General features: G+C 43.1%; 1 protein-coding gene across 3 annotated transcripts in view; it reads left to right on the top strand.

Moving 5' to 3' along the window:
* The window catches only part of Ppfibp2 (PPFIB scaffold protein 2), a 156,139-nt gene that overhangs the window by 40,508 nt on the left and 94,219 nt on the right, over positions 1-21,412 (top strand). For all 3 annotated transcript variants that reach the window (XM_087908585.1, XM_087908586.1, XM_087908587.1), the window contains exon 2: positions 4,258-4,357. In XM_087908585.1, coding sequence (XP_087764711.1) covers positions 4,294-4,357 — 64 coding nt within the window. In that variant the 5' untranslated portion in view covers positions 4,258-4,293. The remainder of the gene's footprint in view (positions 1-4,257; positions 4,358-21,412) is intronic.

The raw sequence follows: 21,412 nt of genomic DNA, 5'->3' as shown, positions 1-21,412 counted from the left end.
AGAGCAGGCATTGGGTATCCTGGAACTGGATTTACAGATGGTTGTGAGCTGCTGTGTAGGTTCTTGGAACTGAACCCAGGTCCTCTGCAAGAATGCAAACATTCTTTCCTGCTGAGCCATCTCTCCAGCCCCGTGGGTTAGAACTCTTAACCCCACGCTTAACCCTTTGCAAAATATGATTCTTAAGTTTTGAGAGCCAGTTTAGCAGATTATCAAATCTGAGGAAGGGGTTGTGGACCCCTTGTTTTATAGTCAGTCAGCCTAGAGGCCTGAACTTTTCACTGGCATCTGGGGTGGGGACAGCCTGTGGGACTGAGTCCTCACTTTGTGGGATCTGAGACCAATTCTGGTATGAATTCTGGTATGTGGTGTGAAAACTGAGTTGAATGATATAGAATCCCCCAGACAATTCATAGGAAATTAAAAGTTTAGTGTAGGAAGACCATACACATTTACTGTCACAAGTGTGAAAAGAGAATTGAAGTTTATTTATTTATTTTTTAAACCCAAGATTATAGAGGCAAGGTTGCCCCATTGTGGGTTGTTTGCTAACACAAAGTCTACCTTAGACAGTTAGGATAGGGGGAGAATGACTGTTAGCAGTTCAGAAGGGGTATGACCAGAGACTTCTGGCTTCCCTAATTTAGTAAGATTGGTGTAGCGTTCACAGAGTTGGGGGAGGCTCTTACTGTCCCTTGTACTCTGACACCATAATACCTCACAGTGGCCTTGTGACAGCTGGCAGGAGCCCATCGGTACCCACGTGTCCTGCTGTTGCCTCAGATTCAGTGAGCTCATCAGCTCTGCCCTGAGAAGCTTGTCTAGTCCTCCTGGGCGGTGGCAAGGATACACCTTTGACTCATGCTCCTCTCCCTGTGGGCTCCCAGGGTGCTCCCAGGGTGCTCCCAGGGTGCTTCCAGGGTGCTCCCAGGATCCATCCGCTTGCTGTTTGCCAAGTATGAACTCATCCATTTTTCTAGGTGGTTCCTTTAAGGCCTCTATTGCAGGGGCACATATCATGAAGCTGGTCCCAACATGGGATTCATCCTGGTCCCAGCCATGACTCATCAGTGGAGCCTACCTGACCCCTGAGATATGAGATCTTTCTTAAAAATCTTCACTCTTTTTCCATCTGAGATTGTTTTCTATTTATATGCTGCTATTAAGAGCTGCAAAGTAGTGATTCCCGGCTTCCTCTTATTGAAGTGTCCAGATCCTGCTTATGGGAGCCTGTGGAAGGCTTTGACTCATTGAAAGTAGCTGATTGCTCCTATATAATCTCATCAACCATTTTGACTTTAGCCAACTGTGTCTTGCCCTTACATGCCTCATGTATCACCCTTGCTACCTGGAAGAACACTCTCCTCCTTACCTTCTGAGAAAGCTCCTACTCATCTGTCAAAACTCAGTGACGCTGCTTACCCTGCCTACGCTGTCAGTACACCTCACAGTGTGCCATAATTATTTGTTCATATTTCCGTCTTTTCCAGTAGACTGTGTGGCCCATAGGAGCAGTTACCAGTACCTCCCCAGTGCCAACTCCAGCAGAGTTCAGGGAGTGATGGCTGCCTGGATTCATCATTTTCTCACAAGTATTTACTCACAAACTGCTTATGCCAAGTATCCTGTAAGGCGCCGAGACAACAGGGGTAGTAACGGTTGACAGAGTTCTTTCTTCTTTTGGGAAGGTGGTAGGATGGAAGTGAATGCGTTGGTGGAAGAGATGCGTAGGAATGGTGTGCTTTAGAGGAGGGGTGTCTAGGGAAGGCCTCTCCGAGAAGGCACTTTGAAGCTGAGCTCTAAGGGTGAGAGGAAACCAGCCTTGCAGAAAGCTCGGCAGTGAACTCAAGAGCGGAGAGGATGGCATAGTCTTAGAGTGGGGAGCAAATGGCAGGCCAGAGCTATGGGAAGAACAGTGCCAAGCTGGCCTGGCAGCACTGCTGTTGTAGGCCATGGGAAGGATCACGATCATTTTCCCTTCTAGGAGCAGTGAGGTGGTTTTTGGAGGGAAGTCTTTCAAAATTTGTGTCCCTATGGCTGAACGAGCCCTGCTTCTGCTGCCTCCCCTTTCCCTGCTACTTTGTCTGTCCTGACCCAAGCTTGCTTCCGTTTCAGACTCCAGTAATGGCACACTCTCCAACCAGCCTAGACCGTTCTCCTGCTTCATGGGAGCTCTGGCCCATGAGTGTGTGACCCCATACTAGGACCCTGAAGTACTAGTCAGGTCTCTGGATCTCCTTTATGTGTGAATGTTCTTATTCCCTTAAGCTAGCTGTGCAGTGGTTCTTGGCTTAAGACAGATTCTCTCCCCTTCCCCTAGCCAAGTGCCCTTGCTTTTGAACCCTTCATGGACCTTGGTCTTGTGGAATACTGCTTTTTCCTCTGTGTGCAGATGGCCTTCTTTCTTTGTCGTGCCCTCCTGCAGGGAAACTGGCTTCTGAGTGTAGCTGGGTTCTTTCTCCCTGGCCCATTGCATTTTACCTTCAAATCTTGTCATGTGAACTGGTCTGGTAAAGGTATATCCAGAGGTATTTCCTCACTTTAAAAACAAAACGGCAAAACCAGACCTTATTGCATGCAAGGAGTGTTCAATATGTCTTTTCTGACCATCTAATCCCAGCACAAACCTTGTAAGATGCTATTGCCCTCATTTTGCGGTCGATAAAACAAAAGCTCAGTGATCACACAGTAGATCGTATATGGTATTTCTGGGCCAGCACAATCGTATACGGTATTTCTGGGCCAGCACACAGAGTAGTTCTTTGTGATCCTAACTTTCTTTACTGTTTCATCTCTCAAGCCACAGCTGTGTGGTGCCTATTTTCCTCCCGGGGTCCCATGTCACACAGGAAGCAAGTGGAGCCCTTCAGAACCATTGGTTTTGTGCTTTGGCGTGGGAACTATGCCTGGGTCATTAAAAGTAGGATGCACATTAGGCACATGCGTAGGTTTTTGCTGAATGAGCAAACAAACAATGACTCCTGTTCCTGATTTCCAGACATGAGCTCAGTATCTTCTTAGGATGACAAATGCTTTTGTAAGACCTCTCCTGTCATCCAGGGAGGTGAGAAGCAGGACACTGTAGCCTCAGTGTCTTTCTAAGAGGCAGATGATCCAGACATGGAAGTAGTTGCCCTGGGTGGGTGGGATGGGAGTGAGGGGAGGAAGTTATCTTTGTGACCCTTCCAGATGGGCACACAGGTCACCTGGAAGAAGGAAAATGACAGTTGGAGTATTTTGGCCAGGATCAGACATCCAGGAAGGACTGTGATAAGGGAGACATGTGGCTCTAAGACAGCAGGGTCTTCCCCAGTGATTGTTAAGTCTTCCGGGGGCCTTGACTGTCAGCATGGAGATGTGTAACAGCTGTGTCTTGCAGGGGACTCTGGGTAAGCTGGTAGCTTTTTATTACAAAACGCGAATGCTCAAGATTCATATTGAAAGACTGTTCTTCCCAGGGGGGAGAGTGCATGGAGATGCTGGAAACTAACGCCCTCTGCTCAGATCTCCCCTGCTCCCATGTTCACCATGTAATTACTATCTGTGTGTGCCGCAGCATGTATGTGTAGACCAGAAGACAACTCCTGTCCCTGTCCTCTCCTTCCACCTCTACACAGGCTGTTAGGCTTACACAGCAAGCACTTCCCCTGATAAACTCTCTTGCTGGCTCTGACCTAGATTTAAAAAAAAATATTTTTATTTTATGTGTGTGAGTATTTTGCTTGCTTGTATGCAGAGGCCAGAAGAAGGCATCAGATCCTCTGGAACTGGTGTTACAGATAATTGTGAGCTGCCATGTGGGTGTTGGGAATCAGACTCAGGTTCTGTGGGAGATCTGCCAGGACTCTTAACTGTTGAGATATATTTCTGGCCCCTGGCCTGGATTCTTAATGAAGGTGTGTTGTATGTGCAATGAGCACTGTATTCCACACATAGGCATTTGTAGAAAAAGTAGCTTTCTCATTCATTGTAACTGCACTTAGCCCCAAAACAAACAAATAAAACTTTTAAAGTTGCTAGCTATGTTTATTACCATTATTTGGTCACGGTGTTGTGAAGTTTTTGTATATGCCGAAACACAACAGACAGAATACGTTAAATATATGCAGTTCTTTGTTTACCAATGATACCTCAGTCAAGTTACTGTTTTAAACACTGAAAAAATATATGTGGATGGATCTAAAGCACTTTCATGGTCTTGCACATATATTGCATGACTTCTGTAATTTCTCCTTTGTTCTGTATTTGAATTTTCAGTAGCAGCAAGAGGAGACTAAGTGGACAAAAGGAGCCATGACTTCTGATGCTAGTCATGCACTGGAAGCTGCCCTGGAGCAGATGGATGGGATCATTGCAGGTAAGCTCAGGGGTCCCTAGGACTGATATACCATCCCCCATGCCTCAGCCCCGGTTCCTTTTGTAGGCTTTGAGAAAAGTCCTTCGTTAGACTAGTATTTAAGTAGTTTACATGTACATGCCCCCGCCCACTGGTGGGATAGTTTAGGAGTCTGTGTTGGCCTTTGTGGGTGCACTAGTGCCTGTGCAGAACTCTGTTTCAGTTTTGCTCCTGACTGTGAGGCAGTGTGAGTGCAGTGAGATTGGTTCTGTTGTAAAATTTTCAGAGCACATCGTGGCTTATTACTGTGGAACTGAAGCTTGAAATTGAGCTGACTTTGTACCCTAATCAGCATCTGTTCATTTTCCTCGCTGTCATTCAGTGTGTCGAGACAGCAGGCAGTTTTGATTCACACCATGATTATGGCATTCTTTCTCTCCTATCATTTTTTTAAATTCACCGTAAGGTTCGGTTTTTAGTATTCGTCAGTAGGAGCTTTCTTTAGAAAGGCTACAGTATAATCATGGATACTTGGGGGAAGTCTACCGTTGGTCTGCTCTGGCTGATTGATTCTTTGACAGGAGTAATGAGGAAGTCGTACTCATTGTAACAAGCCTGTTATCGCAGACCTTACCAGAAGGTCCCAGGTTTTCTTTCTGTCCTATTGGCCACACTTCAGTGCCCCTATTTGCAGAGTATGCTGCTTCAGGCCTGTGCTCCCCACTGTGCGCAGTCTGTGGCTGGAGGAGATGGAGAAAGGAGGCACAGGGCTGCATGGGGCTTGACTGCAGGAAGCGCTCAGGACATCCGATACTGCCTCTCTCCTGTTGTTTGCTTCTCCCCATTGCAGAAATACATCTGAGTCACAGAGGGTTCTTGGAGTTGGAGCCTGGGGTGAGGGTGGCTGTTGTATCCTACAGCTTCCTCATGTTACAGGCTCCACTGTAACTCAACCGAGCTGTCATCTGGCGGGCTCTCAATTTCTCCATGAACAGAGGTGTCCTTGAGCGGCTATGACCAGTGTCCCGCTTTTCCAAGTCTCCATAGTTCGGGATGTCTTGTTCTAAGTTAGGGTTTGTGATAACTTACTGAGAAGATACCATCAAGAGGTGGATTTCCTAGCAGTGCACTTAACGAGCCTCATCTAGCAGCTCTTGCTTGTACTGAGATAAAAGCCCCGGGGTTATCTTTGACTGACAGGTCAGTACATTTGAGCCCTGCCCGAGGCTGATTCCCCTGGCAGGATTCATGGGTGGTTGTAAGGGGTGGGTGAGATGGTTACTATTTCCACACTGTATTGCCTTTGTTTCTTTGTCAAAGATTATTGACCGTAATTATGTAGGTCTATTTTTGAGGCTTCTGTCCGGCTCTTTACTAGTGTCGCAGTGTATTGATTACTGTAGCTCTACGGTAAGCCTTAAAGTCGGCTTTTATTGTGTTAGTATTACAACTTTGTTAGTTACCATTGCGTTGGCCAGCCTGAGTCTTGAGCCAGTGTTCCTTCCCTCACCCATCTCTCTCCTTCAGAATCAATTTATCCAAACACAGAGGAGAACTTGTTGATCTTCATATTGCTTTGGAGCTAGGGAAGCAGCTGAATAACAGAGTACTTGTCTGGCCTGTACAAGGTCCTGGATTCAATTCCTGCCTCTGCTCAAAACAGCAAGAACTGATGTCTTGACAGTATTGATTTTTTGAGGGATGAAGACGCTGCTTCCTACAGAAAGTAATCTTGTGTGGGGTAAACATCAGGACAAAAGTTCAATCCTCAGAACCATATAAAATAACCAGATGTGTTGGTCTTGGCTTATTAATTTCAGCATTGAGAAAGTAGAGATAGGAGAACCCTGGGGCCTCACTAGCCAGTTACTCTAGCCTAATAGGTGAGTTGCAAGCCAAGTAGAGATCCTGTCTCAAAACATCAGAGGACACATGTACACTTAAAAAAGAAACATGAACATCTCACAGGGGAATCCTCCTGTATTAGATAAAGCCAGGTGAGGTCTTTTGATCAGGTGACATTTTATTAGAAATCTGAGGAGAGCTGTAGAACCGCTGTCCAGGAGAGGACACAGAAAGCGTCATGGGCTGGGGAGAGTCAGTGTATATGCCAGGGGAAGGAAAGGGGACACAGCCTCAGATGCAGAAAAGACATATCATATTATGGAATGGCTGGTATTGGGAGAACTTCAGAGACTGTCCTGAAGGCCTAGGAGAGAATCAGAGATTTATGGAAAGAGTGACTTCAGCTCCATTCTTAGGCTGACTTGGATGCCCTGTGGGTGAGACAATCTATACGGGGCAAAAAGAAAAGCAGAGACTTGTCAGGGCTATATGTCAGTCTTAGAGACCCTGGGCAAGTCCATGGTTGAATGTGCATACCGTATATAACAGAAACCATACAACCTGGGTGGGCGAAACAGGGCTTCCATAGTGAGAAGCAGGCTCTGACCTTTGAGGAACAGACTCAACATGGTAAAGATGTTCTGCCCCTCTTTTAATTTATCAGAAGCTTACATTTTAGCCAGATATGATGGCTTACACCTGTAATTCCAGCATTTGAGGCAGGAGGATCACTCCAAGTTTCAGGCCAGTCAGGGCTACATAGTAAGCCTCTGTCTTGGCAAATAGCATTTATTTTATAGTACTTAATATGTGACAAGAACTGGTGTAAGCGGTGTATGAGGGTAATATCCCACCTCAGGAGGGAGCTGTTCTTAGTCACATTATACATAAGGAAACTGATGCTCCTATCTTCACAAAGACAATTTGTAGAGCTAGGATCAAAATCAAATAGTCTGCATAGTTATTGCTCCCTATGCTCCTGCCCAGAAAAATCTTAGGTTTTTCTTCCTACAAAACTCTCACAACTGTTCCAGAGGGAAACCCTGAAAGTCTGTCCAGATACACTCTTCCAGGATGGAGGGCTATGGCATAGGATAAAGAAAGAGGACTCTTTGCCCTGAGAAAAGAAGAAACGAGTTTCTCCTGTTTTCCCCAGGTTATACTATACTAAGTCATACCCTTTCCCCTCCACCTGCCCCAGATTCTTACCTGCAGATCCTGAACCCAGGCAAGGCCTTGGATCTAGTTAAATAATGTCAACGACAGGACTGTTTTTGACGTGCTGTGTGGGAAATCAGGAGGCAGGAAGAATCAAGTACACTATGTACTGAGCCATCTCTCCTGCCTTGTTTATATGTCTTTATAGCTCATTTATATTGCTCTTTTTATTGTACCCGAATGCCAGTTTCAGGAGGACAGAGGCTGTACCGTGGCATCTCTCCATTAGCCTGTAACACACAGTAGTTGTTTGGTAAACAGCGTATGCTCATATTTTATCTGCTTTTGTGACTAATTTATCCTTTCATTGGTTAGGAGACATATACCTGTTTCTGCATATGTCTTCTCTCTGGCATCGTTCTGAATTCTCCTTTCATTTTCTTGACTTGAACCTCTGGATGAGTTTATTGTTCAAAACTATCACTCACTAGTTTTGAAGACTCGGTAGTTGCTAAATCCTATGAGCAGTTTCTTGGTTGTAATTAGCTGACACCAGCATATGACACACTCGGCATTGAATGTTTTACTGTCTATAGGGCATGCACCTCTGTGATACTTTAGTGAGGAGGACGCTAATTATTAAAATGTGGACTCAAGATTTACAAATACCATCCACATTGTCAAGAAGGCTGGAACTTTTTGGACCGAAGAGCTTAGAACTTGTGTAATTACTAATATGGAGCTAAGCTTCTGTGTTGTAAGGAGGAGCAGCTTGGTCCCCGCCACCCGGCTAGCTTAACCTCTGAAATAACCACACGGAAATTGTATTAATTAAATCACTGCCTGGTCACTAGCTCTAGCCTCTTCTTAGCTAATTCTTACATCTTGTTTCAACCCATTTCTAATAATCTGTATGTCACCACGTGATTGTGACTTACTGGCAAGAGTCTAATCTAGATCTGTCTTGGGAAGGAGAAGCATGGCGTCTGCCACACTGTTTTCTTCCTCCCAGCATCCAGTTCTCTCTTCCACACCTATCTAAATTCTGCCCTATCAAAAAGCCCAGGCATCTTCTTTATTCAACCAATGAAATCAGCACAAATACAGAAGGGCCTCCTACACCACTTCTGAGCTTTGAATTCCACTTCAGCCAGTTACTTCCTCTGTGGTGTCCTTGACAGTTTTTAACCCTTCTGCAGCTCAGTTTCTGTGTAAATGGAATAGTGGTGTCAGTGTTATCTATCTCTTTTTGTTGTGAGGTTTAAATTAATAATGATCAGGTACTTAGTGCCTGGTACTTGGTCAGTACTTGGCTGATCTGCAGTATCACTGCTTTATTGATGTTAGTATTAATGTTACTTTCACCATCAAAAGGTCCAGTGCTGTTCAGTTAATAGAGATAATACTGATGATTGTCGTTGTTATACATGATGAGGAGTGTGGGACTGCCCTACTGGAGAAGTTTGTCCTGATGGCAAGTAGGCCTGCCCCCACAGAGCCTCGGCGATGAGGTTCATCTCAGAGTGATCAGTGACAGTGTGGGGGGAGTTGCAAGATAAAAATTGGTTTCTGTTAATGCAAAAAGAACTGCAATAAGCAAAATGCAGAACTGTTAACCTTCTAAACTTGAGTTCTTGAAATCTGCATGGGTATGCTGTAGGTATGAAGATACTAAAATCCTAGATGTCTGTGAGAGGAGGTGACTGTGGAGACCCTTGGACCAGTGTCAATAATGATTTGCTTCTAATACAAAGACCAGTGTTGCAGCTTGCAGTCGGATGTTAACCTTCCATCTAATCTTCCTTCTCATTAGTCCCCATGACTCCATCTGCAGATAACACTGTAATTGAATTGTGCTGTTGGCAGTGGAAATCCAGCCATGTGCTGTCTAATTACATCCCTGTGGATGGCACGAAGCAGCCGACATGGGTGCTAAGTTACAATAGGGCTTTACTGTGTAGACACACAGGTTCAGTGACTCTTCTGTCGGGCCCGCTTTGTCACAGGGCCAGAGCCCCATAATCAGCACACAGAGGGCCATTTATTCTTCATTGATTTGGCAGTAGGTCACTCATGCAGTTATCTCTAAGCTGTGCTTATTGATAAGGGACAAAGACTGTTTTAGGGTGGCTAAGTAGGTGGTTACCCATCTTCTGGGCCTTCTGCCAGCCCTGATTAGTGTCTGGCTTTGGATGAAGGAATAAAAGATTTCATGGGGGTGGAAAAGTTCTGGTCAAGGCTGAGATAGTTCCTTTGGCCCTTGAGTATCAGCCATGGGGGTCGTGGCTGAGGCTGTGGGTATCGTCTCAGTACTCATTAGCCGGTCTTGTCCATTCCTCGGAGGTCCATCAGCATAGCCTATGCTCCTTGGAGGAGCATAGCCAATCATCAGTAACAGCACACCACCCCTGCTGCCTGTTTCTCAGATTTATGTTGAGAGCCCTGTAACAGCTTTGTTTGGAAGAAACTTGCAAGCTGGGTGTATGATAGCGTATATCTAAGGCTAGTATGCAGGAAGCTGAGGCAGGAGGATTGTGAGTTTGAGGCCACAGGGAGATACATACTGTCTCTAAGTAAAATAAATATATACATACATGCATACATACCTCCAAAGTTTTAAAAATCATTTTTGTGTGTGTTTGTGTGCATGTGTGCACGTGGCATGCTTGCATTTGGAGATGAGAGGACAACTGTGGAAGCTGGTTCTCTCTTTCCACAGTATGGGTTCTGAGTATTGAGCTGCACTCTTTAGTTTTGGTGGCAAGCACCTTTACCTACTGTGCCATTTTGCTACACCATCCCGCCTCCTATTTAAGGGAGAGGTGGAGTGGCTAGAGGTGCCTAGGACTGAAGTGTCAGCGGTTGCTTTTGGTGTAAAGATGTCAGATCACTCCCTGTGGAGTCTGCTCCTTGGTAGCCAGCAGTGTAGTTTTCCCAGCTGGCAGAGCCCACTGTCCACTCTGCAGTGTGTCTCACTGTCTGTTGCTGAGAGAGTTTGGGTAAGTCAGGGACTGTTCCTTAAACATTGCTGTGGTTGGAGGTATAGGATAGACCTGCCTGGAGCTTTGAGCCTATTGTTTCCTTTTGGAAGTGCGGTTGTAGTAGTTTGTTGTTGTTCTTGCTGGTTATGGATGCTTAGGTTTTAGTTTTTTAACTTTTGGCAACGTAGAGTTTTCTAGAAGTATGTCCATGACCGAAGTCTTAACTTTCGCTAGGAAATAGATGGTCATTATATTTTGTCCATCACATTTGCTTTTATCTGTGTCTCTGTGTGTATGTATGTAGGTAGGTATACATGCTGGTACAGATGCGCACACGTGTACAACTGTATGTACATGTGTCTGTGAAAGTATAGGTCAGAGGTTAATCTTGGGTCTTTTTGAGCATGTGTGTATTTGGGTATGTTGTATGTGTGTATGCATATGTATGTCGGTTCACATTTATATAGAGAACAGAGTATGATATCATTGTCTTCTGTTGCTCTCCAGGTTAATTTGTGAGGCACTAAGCCTGGAGCTCCAGTTGACTGGACTAGCAGGGTAGCAAGCTTATAGGTTCACTCTGTTTTCTCCAAATCCTGGGATTGTAGGAGTGACTACCATGCCTGGCTCTTTATGTGTGTACTGAGCATGTAAACTCAGGTCCCCATTCTTGCATGACCAGCATTTTACCAGCTGAGCCACATCCTTAGCCCCCACCTTGCTTTTTGAGATGGCAAGGCTTGGGGGCCAGCAAGCCCCAGGGATTTTCCTGTCTCTGACTCCCCGTGTTGTGAACACACGTGCATGATACCACACATGGCTTTTAAAATGTGTGTGGAGGCTTGAATTCAGGTCCTCATGCTTGGGCAGCAAGTGCTTTATGGACTGAGTGGTCTTTCTAGGCCCTGTTTTTATTCTAAATACCATCTGTGCATTTATATTTGGATCAGTCTTGCCAGAGATAATCTTTTTGTTACTACTCTGTACTAGGTACTTTTGGTTTTATTAATCAGTTGCTATATATTGTCTGTGCTTAGTTGTGTATGTTATTCTGTGAATAGTTATGTATGTACATAGTTGTATCTCTGCACTACGTGCTATGTTTTTCTATCTCTTAATTTTTTGATAGCTATTCATTTTCTTACTTTCTTAGATGTATCTTCTCTTTCAGAATCTCCCTTTCAAACAGAAACAATCATACGTATTTTAAGTTGATTTCTACCTTGCATTTGGTTGCAGTGGCTTGTAGCACGTAACTCAGTGAAGTTTACAGATGCTCTCGTGGTGGATGGCCCACACCACTGCCACCAGTCACTAACGTCCCATGGGCACTCATGGGCTCTCGTGGTGGATGGCCCACACCACTGCCGCCGGTCACTAACGTCCCATGGGCACTCATGGGCTCTCGTGGTGGATGGCCCACACCACTGCCGCCGGTCACTCATGTTCCATGGGCACTCATGGGCACACATGGTTTTTTAGTTGTTATCTGTATTTTTCAGTCACATTAGTTTGTGAGTGTGGTTATCTGCATTTCCTCTGTTCTTGGTGATTATTTTTTGTCTTCTGGACCTCAGCAATGCTTGAGAACTCCTACATGGTGAGATTTTTAGTTATCTGTTTCTGTGTGGTGCTAGGGATTGACGCCAGGGTGTCATGCATGCTGGGCAAGCACTCTGCAACTGAGCATTGCCTCAGCCTGTAGATGAGGGACTTTGGCCTCTTAAGTTATGGGTATTTTGCCTAAGTACTGAATTATTTGTGTGTTCTTATTCTGGGTTCCAAACCCAAGTTTTAAGACTGCTTTTAAAATTGATTGGCTGAGGTTATTTACTTCTGCATCCTGGCTTTATATAGAGGTCTTCCGCTTATTCTCGCCCTTGCTCAGCTCGAAAGATGTGTCTGCTTCTCTCAAGTGGGCCACTGAGGCTTGTTCCTGAGGAGGCCGAAATGATGGCTCAGCGGTATTCACTGCCCTCACAGTGGACCTGACTTTAGTTCTCATCGCCCTAGGCACACAACAGCTTCCTAGGGATCTCCTGCCCTCTTCTGGCCTCTGAAGGCACTGCATTTGCATGCACAAAGCCTACATACATATAAAAATTACAAATAAAAATCGTAGAACAAAATAGCTCAGGCTGTAGCCCACGGGGGATTTGACAGTGACTTATAGGCCAGACGCTGACTCAGTTGCTTTTACTGCAGAGGCTCTGAGCTCCAAAGGCTCCCTTCAGTGCCACTGCTTTGAGAGGGGTGTGTGTGTATATACATGTGCCTTTGTATCTCTTTGTTTTTCTCTGTGTAGCTTGCTTTGTATGTCTGCCCAATGGCTGTTAGAGTTCTGCGGCATTCTTTACTGATGGTCCCTTTCTCTTCCTTTAGACTAACGGATGGCTAATCACAATTCTTCAAGCCTTTTCTTGTTTCCCTCAGCTGCGCCTTTAGAGTCTGGGTCCATGTGACGTGACACATTGACAGGAGCCAGGAACTAGGATGTAGACACAGGCTTGGGTGGGGTGAACTGTTCATATGAAAACATTAGCTCTGCTGAATTACTGACTTGAGAAGCTGGCTTGATCCGAGGCTATGAATAGGGTCGTAAACAGTGTCTTTCACACACTCCACCTCAAACACACAGCAAAGGAACTTAGTCTCTGACTGCAGACGTCACTCTGCAGAAGGTCTCAGAAAGATTTCCTCAAGGAAGGAGCCAACATTCAGGAGATGGGTAACCGTGGAGAGAAACACTGAATTCCCTTAACTCTTTAGTCAGAGAACTATTCTTTGTGTGTGTATGTGGCGGGTTAGGGTAGGGAGGTCAACTGAAAGAAGGAAGCGGAGACACCATCAACATGGCAGTAGGGAAATCGATCTTACTCTCCTGTGGAAGCATGTAAACAGAAAGTGTGTTTTAGTTCATTTTGTTCTACTGTAACAGAACATTTGAGACTGGGCAGTTTATAAAGTAAAGAAATTTCTCACCATTCTAAACACAAGCAGAAAATTTCAGTATCAAGTATGTAACATCTGATAAGGGCTTGCGTCATCCCATGGTAGAAGACAGAAGGCAAGAGAAGGTAGCCGGAGAGAGAAAAGGAATGGGGGCAGAGCTCACGCTTTTACTAGAGACCTATGCCCAACATAGCTGACCCATTTCCGTGAAAGTCACCAATCCATTCATGAAGCGGAACCCTCCCACGTTTGATTGTCCCTTTCTGGTTCTCCCTTTCCTCCCCTCCTTCCCTTATCATTTCATTTTCTCTTTCCTTTGCTTTTCCTCCTTTTGCTTTCTTTCCCCTCTCCCTTCTTTCTTCCTTTAAGGTTCCCTTCCTCTCTGTTACCCCTTTCCCTTTCTTCTTTTTCTTTCCCCCTTACCCTTTTGGAGACAAGGTCTCTTTCCCAGGCTAATCTACAGTTTATGATTCTCTTGCCACAGCTTCCTAAGTATTGGATTTCAGGCATGTGACACCACATCTGGCTTCTAATTAGCTTCTCAGGATCCCACATTTCAGTGTTATTGTGTTAGGATTAGGTTTACATATTTGTTTATTTTGTAGATAGTAATGCCTGTAGCCCAGGTTGGCCTTGAACTCTCAGTGTAGCTAAGGATCCTTCTGCCTCCACATCTGAAGTCCTGGGATTACAGGCATGTAATCCAGAATTAATGCTGGGGACCAAATCTAGGGCTTGGTAGCACTTTACTGCCTGAGCCATATCCAATTCTAGGATGAACTTTAGGGAAACCTTTGAACCACATGAACTTCCTGTGAGTTCTTGGTTTTCCGCTGGGACCTCCCTTATGGCTTAGTATATATGGTCACTTTTGGGAAAGTGTTCTGTATGTGTGTAATTTAATGAAATGTTCTCCAGTGAGGGGAGACCTTGGTCTTCACATACTTTATCAAATTCTGGTTTGTCATCAATTTATGTCTGTTTGTGTCTGCTTGATTTATTGTTTCCCAAGAGAGATGAACTTGATTCTCATCTTTGTACATTATGTGATTTGTTTTTCATATTTTGTATACAGGATTTATATATCTGGCTTACCAAGTGAGATGGACTGTAATTTTCTTTGGTAGTAATCCCAATGTCTGAGGTACACAGTTCTGGGATGCATGAGGAGGCACAGGTCACCGTTTTCCCTAAAACCTGTCTGGATACTCTGTCCTTACAAAGTGAGTTTCCTCATTTCTACACTAAACAATCTGTTAGGCTGTTCTGAAATGTTTGATAGAATTAACTGTGAAAGCATTTGGCTTAATCTTTTCTTTGTCAAAAAGACTAGGAGAGTAATACAGTTTCTTTATAGGATTATTGATGTTTCTTGGCTTGTTATAGGATATTTGGTTTGTTATAGAGTTATTGATAAATTTTTTATTGTGGCTGTTTTTAGAAGTTGGATCAAAGTATTTATTCTGATGTATGATACACACAGTTATACCCCCTACACCCAAATATGCATGTGTTTACATATATACATGTGTGAAAATACCATAACATCTATTACTGTGTACAGGTAATATACACTAATAAAAGTTTCATCATTAAACACTATTAACAAAATTCTATAATTTGTTTTGTCTTATCCTCAACAAATATTTGAACATTAAATAAATAAAATTACTATATCTATATTGTTTGGGTTTTGGTTCTTAAAATAAAAGTGCTCAGATAGCCTCTCTAGTCATTAGAAACCAACATTGCTTGCAAATTAGCTAGACCAATAAGGAAGCTAAAGGAGATTAAGGGGATACGAATTGGAAGGGAAGAAGTCAAAGTATTGCTATTTGCAGATGATAGGATAGTATACATAAGTGGCCCCAAAAATTCTACCATAGAACTCTTATAGCTGATAAACAACTTTAGGAAAGTAGTTGAATACAAAAAAAAGAACCAAAAAAAAAAACCCCAAAACTACAAAGCAAAAACAAACAAATAAAAAAATTAGGGAAGTAACACTCTTCACCATAGCAAAAAGTAATATAAAATATCTTGGGGTAACTAACCGAGCAAATGCAAGACCTGTATGGCAATAACTTCAAGTCTTTGAAAAAAGAAACTGAGTAAGAAAGCAGAAGAGGGAAAGATCTCCTATTCTCATGGATTGGCAGGATTAACAAAGTAATAGTGGCTATTTCACCAATAGCAATCTATAGATTCAATGCAAGTCCCATCAAAATTCCAACACAGTACTTTACAAACCTTGGAAGAACAATATTCAACTTGATATGGAAAAACAAACAAAACCCCAGGATAGCTACAACAATCCTGTACAGTACTTCCAGAGGCATCACCATCCCTGATCTCAAGCTCTACTACAGAGCAATAGTAATAAAAACCACGTGGTATTAGCATAAAAATAGAAACATTGATCTGTAGAATGAAATCAAAGACTTAGACGTAAATTCACATACCTACGAACACATGATTTTTGATAAAGAAGCCAGAAATATATGATGGAAAAAAGAAAGCATCTCCAACAAATGGTGCTGGTCTAACTGGATGTTAGAAATGTCGAAGAGTGCAAATAGATACGTGATGGAAGAGAAAGTGGTAAGTAGCATTGAAAGCATTGGCACAGAAAACAGGATACCAGTAGCATAGACAGTAAGATCAACAATTAATAAATGGGACCTCATGAAACTTAAAAGTTTCTGTAAGGCAAAGGACACAGTCAAAAGGACAAAATGGCAGCCAACAGAATGGGTAAAGTTCTTCACCAACCTCACGTCTGACAGAAGGCTGTTTTCTAAAATATATAAAGAACTCACAAAACTAGACATCAACAAACCAAATAATCCAATTAAAAATGGGGTACACATCTAAACAGAGAATTCTCAACAGAGGAATCTCAAATGACCGAGAAGCACGTAAGGAAATATTCAACATCCTTAGCCATTAGGAAATGCAAATCAAAATGACTCTGAGATTCTATCTTACACCTGTCAGAATGGCTAAGATCAAAAACACAAGTGACAGCTCATGCAGGTAATAATGTGGAACAAGAAAGAACACTCCTGTATTGTGCAAACTTGTATAGGACCTTTGGAAATCAATACCAGTTTCTCAGAAAGTTGGGAATTGACTTACCTCAAGATCCAGCTATTCCATTCCTGAGCATATACCCAAAGGCTACTTTACCATACCACAAGGACACTTGCTCAACTATGTTCATAGCAGTTTTATTTGTAATAGTCAGAAACTGGAAACAACCTATATGTCTGTCAACCAAAGAAGGAATGAAGAAAATGTGGTCCATTTACATAATGGAGTATTACTCAGCTGTTATAAACAGTATTATGAAATTTGCAGGCAAATGGATAGAACTAGAAGAGATAATCCTGAATGAAACCTCCCAAACCCAGAAAGATAAACACAGTATGTACTCACTTATAGGTGAGTGTTAGCCATAAAGTAAACGATAACCATGCTAAATCAACAGACCAAGAAGCAATGAGGACTCAAAGGGGGACACACAAATCCCTTACTGTGTAGAGGACATAGAATAGGCATTACAAGTGGATGGAAGAGAGGGGTCTGGATGGGGGTGGGGTGGGATTGAAAACAGGAGAAATCGGGTGTGGGAGGATAGAAGGAGAGAGTACTGGGAAAGACAACTGGAGTCAGGGGCATCTCGGATGAGCTAGAACCCTAGTGCAATGGAAACTCCCAGGAGTCTATGAGGATGACCCTAGTTAAGACTCTTATCAATGAGGGGGAGAGGGGATACAGAGCCTGAAACAGCCACCCCCTGTAACCAAGCAAGATTTCCAGTGAAGGGACTGGGGCTCCAGCCTAGCCTCACACCTCTACCCTACAATTTGTCCTGCCTTAAGGTATGCTGTTGTAAAGGAGGCACAGAAACTATGGGAGTGGCCAACTAGTGATTGGTCCAGCTTGAGACCCACACCATGAGAACAAACCCACCCCTAACACTGCCTTGCGGACCAGGACCCAGATACCGAACAGCTCAGAGACCTAGTATAATGCCTAACATGAGCAAAAGCAATGAAATTATTTCTAATGATAGTCTCTTATAGGTCTTTGTCTATCTATAGTTGTCAACAGAGGGGCTTCACCCAGAAACTAATGGAAACAGATGCAGAGACCCAGAGTCAAACATTAGGTAGACTTGGGGAATCCTGCAGAAAAGGGGTAGGAAGGATTGTAGGAACCAAAGGGGTCAAGGACACCTTGACAACTAACAGAAACAACTAACCTGGGTTCATAGTAGCTCACAGAGGCTGAACCATTAACCAGAGAGCCTACATGGGACTCACTTAATCCCTCTGCACATATGTTATAGTTGTGTAGCTGGGTCTTCTTGTGGGACTCCTAACAGTGGGCACAGCGGCTGTCTCTGATTCTGTTACCTGCTTTCAGAACCCCTTCTTCCTACTGGTTTGCTTGTCCAGCCTCAGTAGATGAGAAAGTGCCTAGTCTGGCTGACTGATATTCATGGGAGACCTGACTTTTTCTAAAGAGAATGGAGGAGGGAGTGGAGGGGTGCAGGGAGGGGAAACTGATTGGACTGGAAAAAATTAATTAATAAAAAGTAGAATGTTTAACACAACACTTTTATGAGATTAAAAAATTCTATACTTCTTTGCTGTCTTATCCTCAACAAGTGTTTGAACATTGAATTAAATAAAATTACTTTATCTAAATTAAGTTTTAGTTTTCTTTCTTAAAGTGAGAGTTCTAAGGTAGCCTCTGAAGTCATCAGAAACAAGCATTGGTTGAGTGACCTTTCTATTGCAATAGTTTCTACTTTGGCTTTATTTTAGAATGCTGGTTACCTTTTCATTATCCTAGATCACATCTGAGACCAATTAAATTCAGTTCTCCCAAGTGGGACCTATGGCAAAACTCCCCCTAAGAATTCTGTAAGCCTCAAGGTTACAACCTTTATGCTGACTTATATTTCCTAAACAGTACTTTGTTGTTTAAGATAATGGAAACCTGTGCTCCCAGAGAGAGGAACTTGTTTTTAGCACTTGGATACAAGTTGAATCACCTTTTTCTGCGAAATAATTTAGGAGGGAATCCCTTGCCATATACACAGGCATATTCAGTGTTAATCTCTTGCCTTATTCTCTTGACCCCAGGATTAAGGCACACATTCTCTTATTTGCTGTATGTGGTTTTTGATTTTGATTTGTGTTTATAATTTTGTGTAGGAGCTGATCTTCTGCAGGGACAATGTGTGTCATGGGGAGGTGAGCCCTCTGGGAGACTGTGCCTTTGGCAGTGTTTAGCAACACTCTGACCATCATGTGTGCTGCGTACTGGCTTCTGCTTGGGGATTCTTAGGAAAGAATGCCTAGTAGGCATTTCGCCTGCACTTCTGGTATGCAGAGACCTCGAGTTTGCATTTCTCACAGTGTGTGGGTACTCATGGCTCTACAGACATGCCTGGGGCTCTCCACATTTCTCTGCCATGGGTGAATTTTCTCAGAGCCCCTGAATGAAACAGATACTAAGTATGGCTACTGCCCCTATAGACATTTACTCAGCTTAACTCTTCCCCTCACGGGTGCCCCAGCTCCAATCACAGCTCCTTCCTCTGTCTGGGTCTTTGCTCAGAGCTGCTCTGGAGTCAGTTTGAACTGTTTAACCTTCCAGTGGTCCCCCCCCCCCAGTCCCCAAGGTTTAAATTTTCTTTCAATCATGGCTCCGAGTTGGGGAGCATTTTCAGCTTTTCTGTCTCTGTTCATTGTGGGTGAAGGGGACTCCTGGTGGTTTGGATCTGCCCACTTGCCCAGAGATTCCCTCAGGCTTTTCATGCCTCCAACAGATCATGTGACCCAGCCACAGGTCTCTGAGATTGCCTGAAAATATATCAGTTCTTCATTTGTACAATTCCTGAGTGAAAAAAAAAAAGGTCATCAGGGCTCAGGGAGAGAATATGTCTGTATCCACTCACCCCAAAACTGTTTAAAGAAGGGCTGGAGGGCTGACCAGATGGCTTAGTGAGCAAGTATGAAGACTTGAGGTCCGAGCTCCAGCACCTATGTAAAAGCCAGGTGTGGTGTATTCACCTGTAACTGCAGTGCTGAATGTGGGGTGGGGGGTGAGTAGAGGGGCAGTTGGATGCCAGAGCTCACTGGCCAGTCAGGCTGAAGTGATGAGCACAAAAAGTAATGTGAAGACATATGGGCACACCTGCATACATGTATGTATACATACACACATACACTACGCCTCCCCCCCAAATCTCTTGTGCTGGCAGTGCATAATATCCAGTATGGATTTAGCGTGTTTAAATCTGTCTAAATGCCAGGTTGCAATCTCTTACCTCTAAAAGTCATTGCCAACATTTAAAAATTATTCTATCTTTGTATATATGTTTAAACATCCATGCATAGTAATTATAGTTTCTTTAGAATTTTTTTTTATTATCTCTTATGTGTTACCATGTTCTCCTGTATGTACCTCTGTGTACCATATACATGCTGTGCCCAGGGAGGTCAGAAGAGGGCATCAGATTCCCTGGAACTGGAGTTATATAGATGCTTGTGGGGTGAGTTGAGTGTTGGGGATTGAACCAGGTCCACTGGGAGAGCAGCCAGTACTTTTAACACTGAGCCATCTCTTCACCCATTTAGTTATATATTTTACAAATTAGTATATAGCCTTATATTTCTGGTTCTTTGGACAATCATTTCATATATATATACATATATATATGCCTATATGAATTATACTTTTGAATATTCTGAATTAATTTAAATACTCACCTAGTTGATGGTATTTACCCCCATGTTTCCAGAATTAGCACACTATTGAGATCATTATTGTGTGTTTATCTTTAAAGAACATCTGGTTGTATTTCCTCAGGTTAGATTTGTAAAATTAGAATTACTAGTTAAAAAGTATGAACATTTTTACTGTATCTTGCCAAACTGCTTATGCAAAGAATTGGGCCAATTTTTATGTCTCTTAACAGACTCTGAGTATTCTCAGTGTGTGCTTGTCAACATTGATCATTGCATTTTCAACTTCAATCATTTTAGCAGTGAGCAACTGAACTCCCATTTTTTAAATGTTCCATGAACTATTCAGAAAACATTTTATTTCTGTATTTTAATTTTCTCTTTGTGTTTTTGTAGATGTCTCAGAGTTAGCTGTGTAAAACCCAATGACTGTTTTGTGTGTGAGAAGTGAACTGGGACTTTTTCTTAAAAACTGATTCGTATGGTGTCTCTGTATGAAGGATCTATTAATGTTTTATTATAATCATTGTAAAGTAGTGTTTTCAGACTTGTTCTTTATGTAGCAGAAGTTAATTATATAGTAAGTGTGCAGTGTTTTGTTATATTTTGCTCAGTCACTCTTGTGCCTATCAGATCTTAATCTAACCCAATTTTCATCTACTCCTTTATACTCTTATATTTTAATATTTATAAACAATACTCATCTCTCTAGGGTTTATTTTTGTGTGTGGTATTAAATACACAACAGCCTTATTATCATGTAAAGTTAGCAAAACACCTCTGTATTTTCCATCTCTTTCAGCTCAACTCAATGTATCCTTCATCTGTATGAAACACTCTGCAGTTAGACTGTGGCACGCAGATGGCTCCCTGCATAAAAGCTCTTGCTCTGCAAGCCCAATGTCCTGAGCTCAATTCCAGGAACCCACAGTGGAAGGAGAAAACCAGCACACCAAAATTATCCTGACTGCTATACTCATATGTGTGCCCATGTGCACGTGCATACACACACACACACACACACACACGATTTAAAAACAGGAAAGGGTTATACATTCAGAACGCAGAGGAATGATTGCTGAGCAATTGTGTGGAGATTGGAGGGCTTGCTGAGCTTCTAGTCGTTTTCTTCCCTGAGGTTTGGCTTGCACAATTCCCAATCAGCTCTAAACTGGATGTGTAGGAGCCAGAGAGGGCTGAGCACACACCAGAGCATGGATACTTGTACTGTTTCCTAGCTCCCCAGAGCCTGACTTGTTTGTGAATTGTGACCTACGATTCCCTCTGTCATACATTTTCAGAAGGCAAACTGGCAATCAAATTCTGTGGTAATTGTTTCCTTCTGTGTGGATTTTTCCTTCCCAAACTGCTTGGCA

This window comes from Myodes glareolus, chromosome 7 (genome assembly GCF_982192425.1).
Source record: "Myodes glareolus chromosome 7, mMyoGla1.1, whole genome shotgun sequence".
NCBI classification, from domain to species: Eukaryota; Metazoa; Chordata; class Mammalia; order Rodentia; family Cricetidae; genus Myodes; species Myodes glareolus.
The sequence above is the reverse complement of the archived record's forward strand: the minus strand, read 5'-3'. Positions and strand labels throughout refer to the sequence as shown.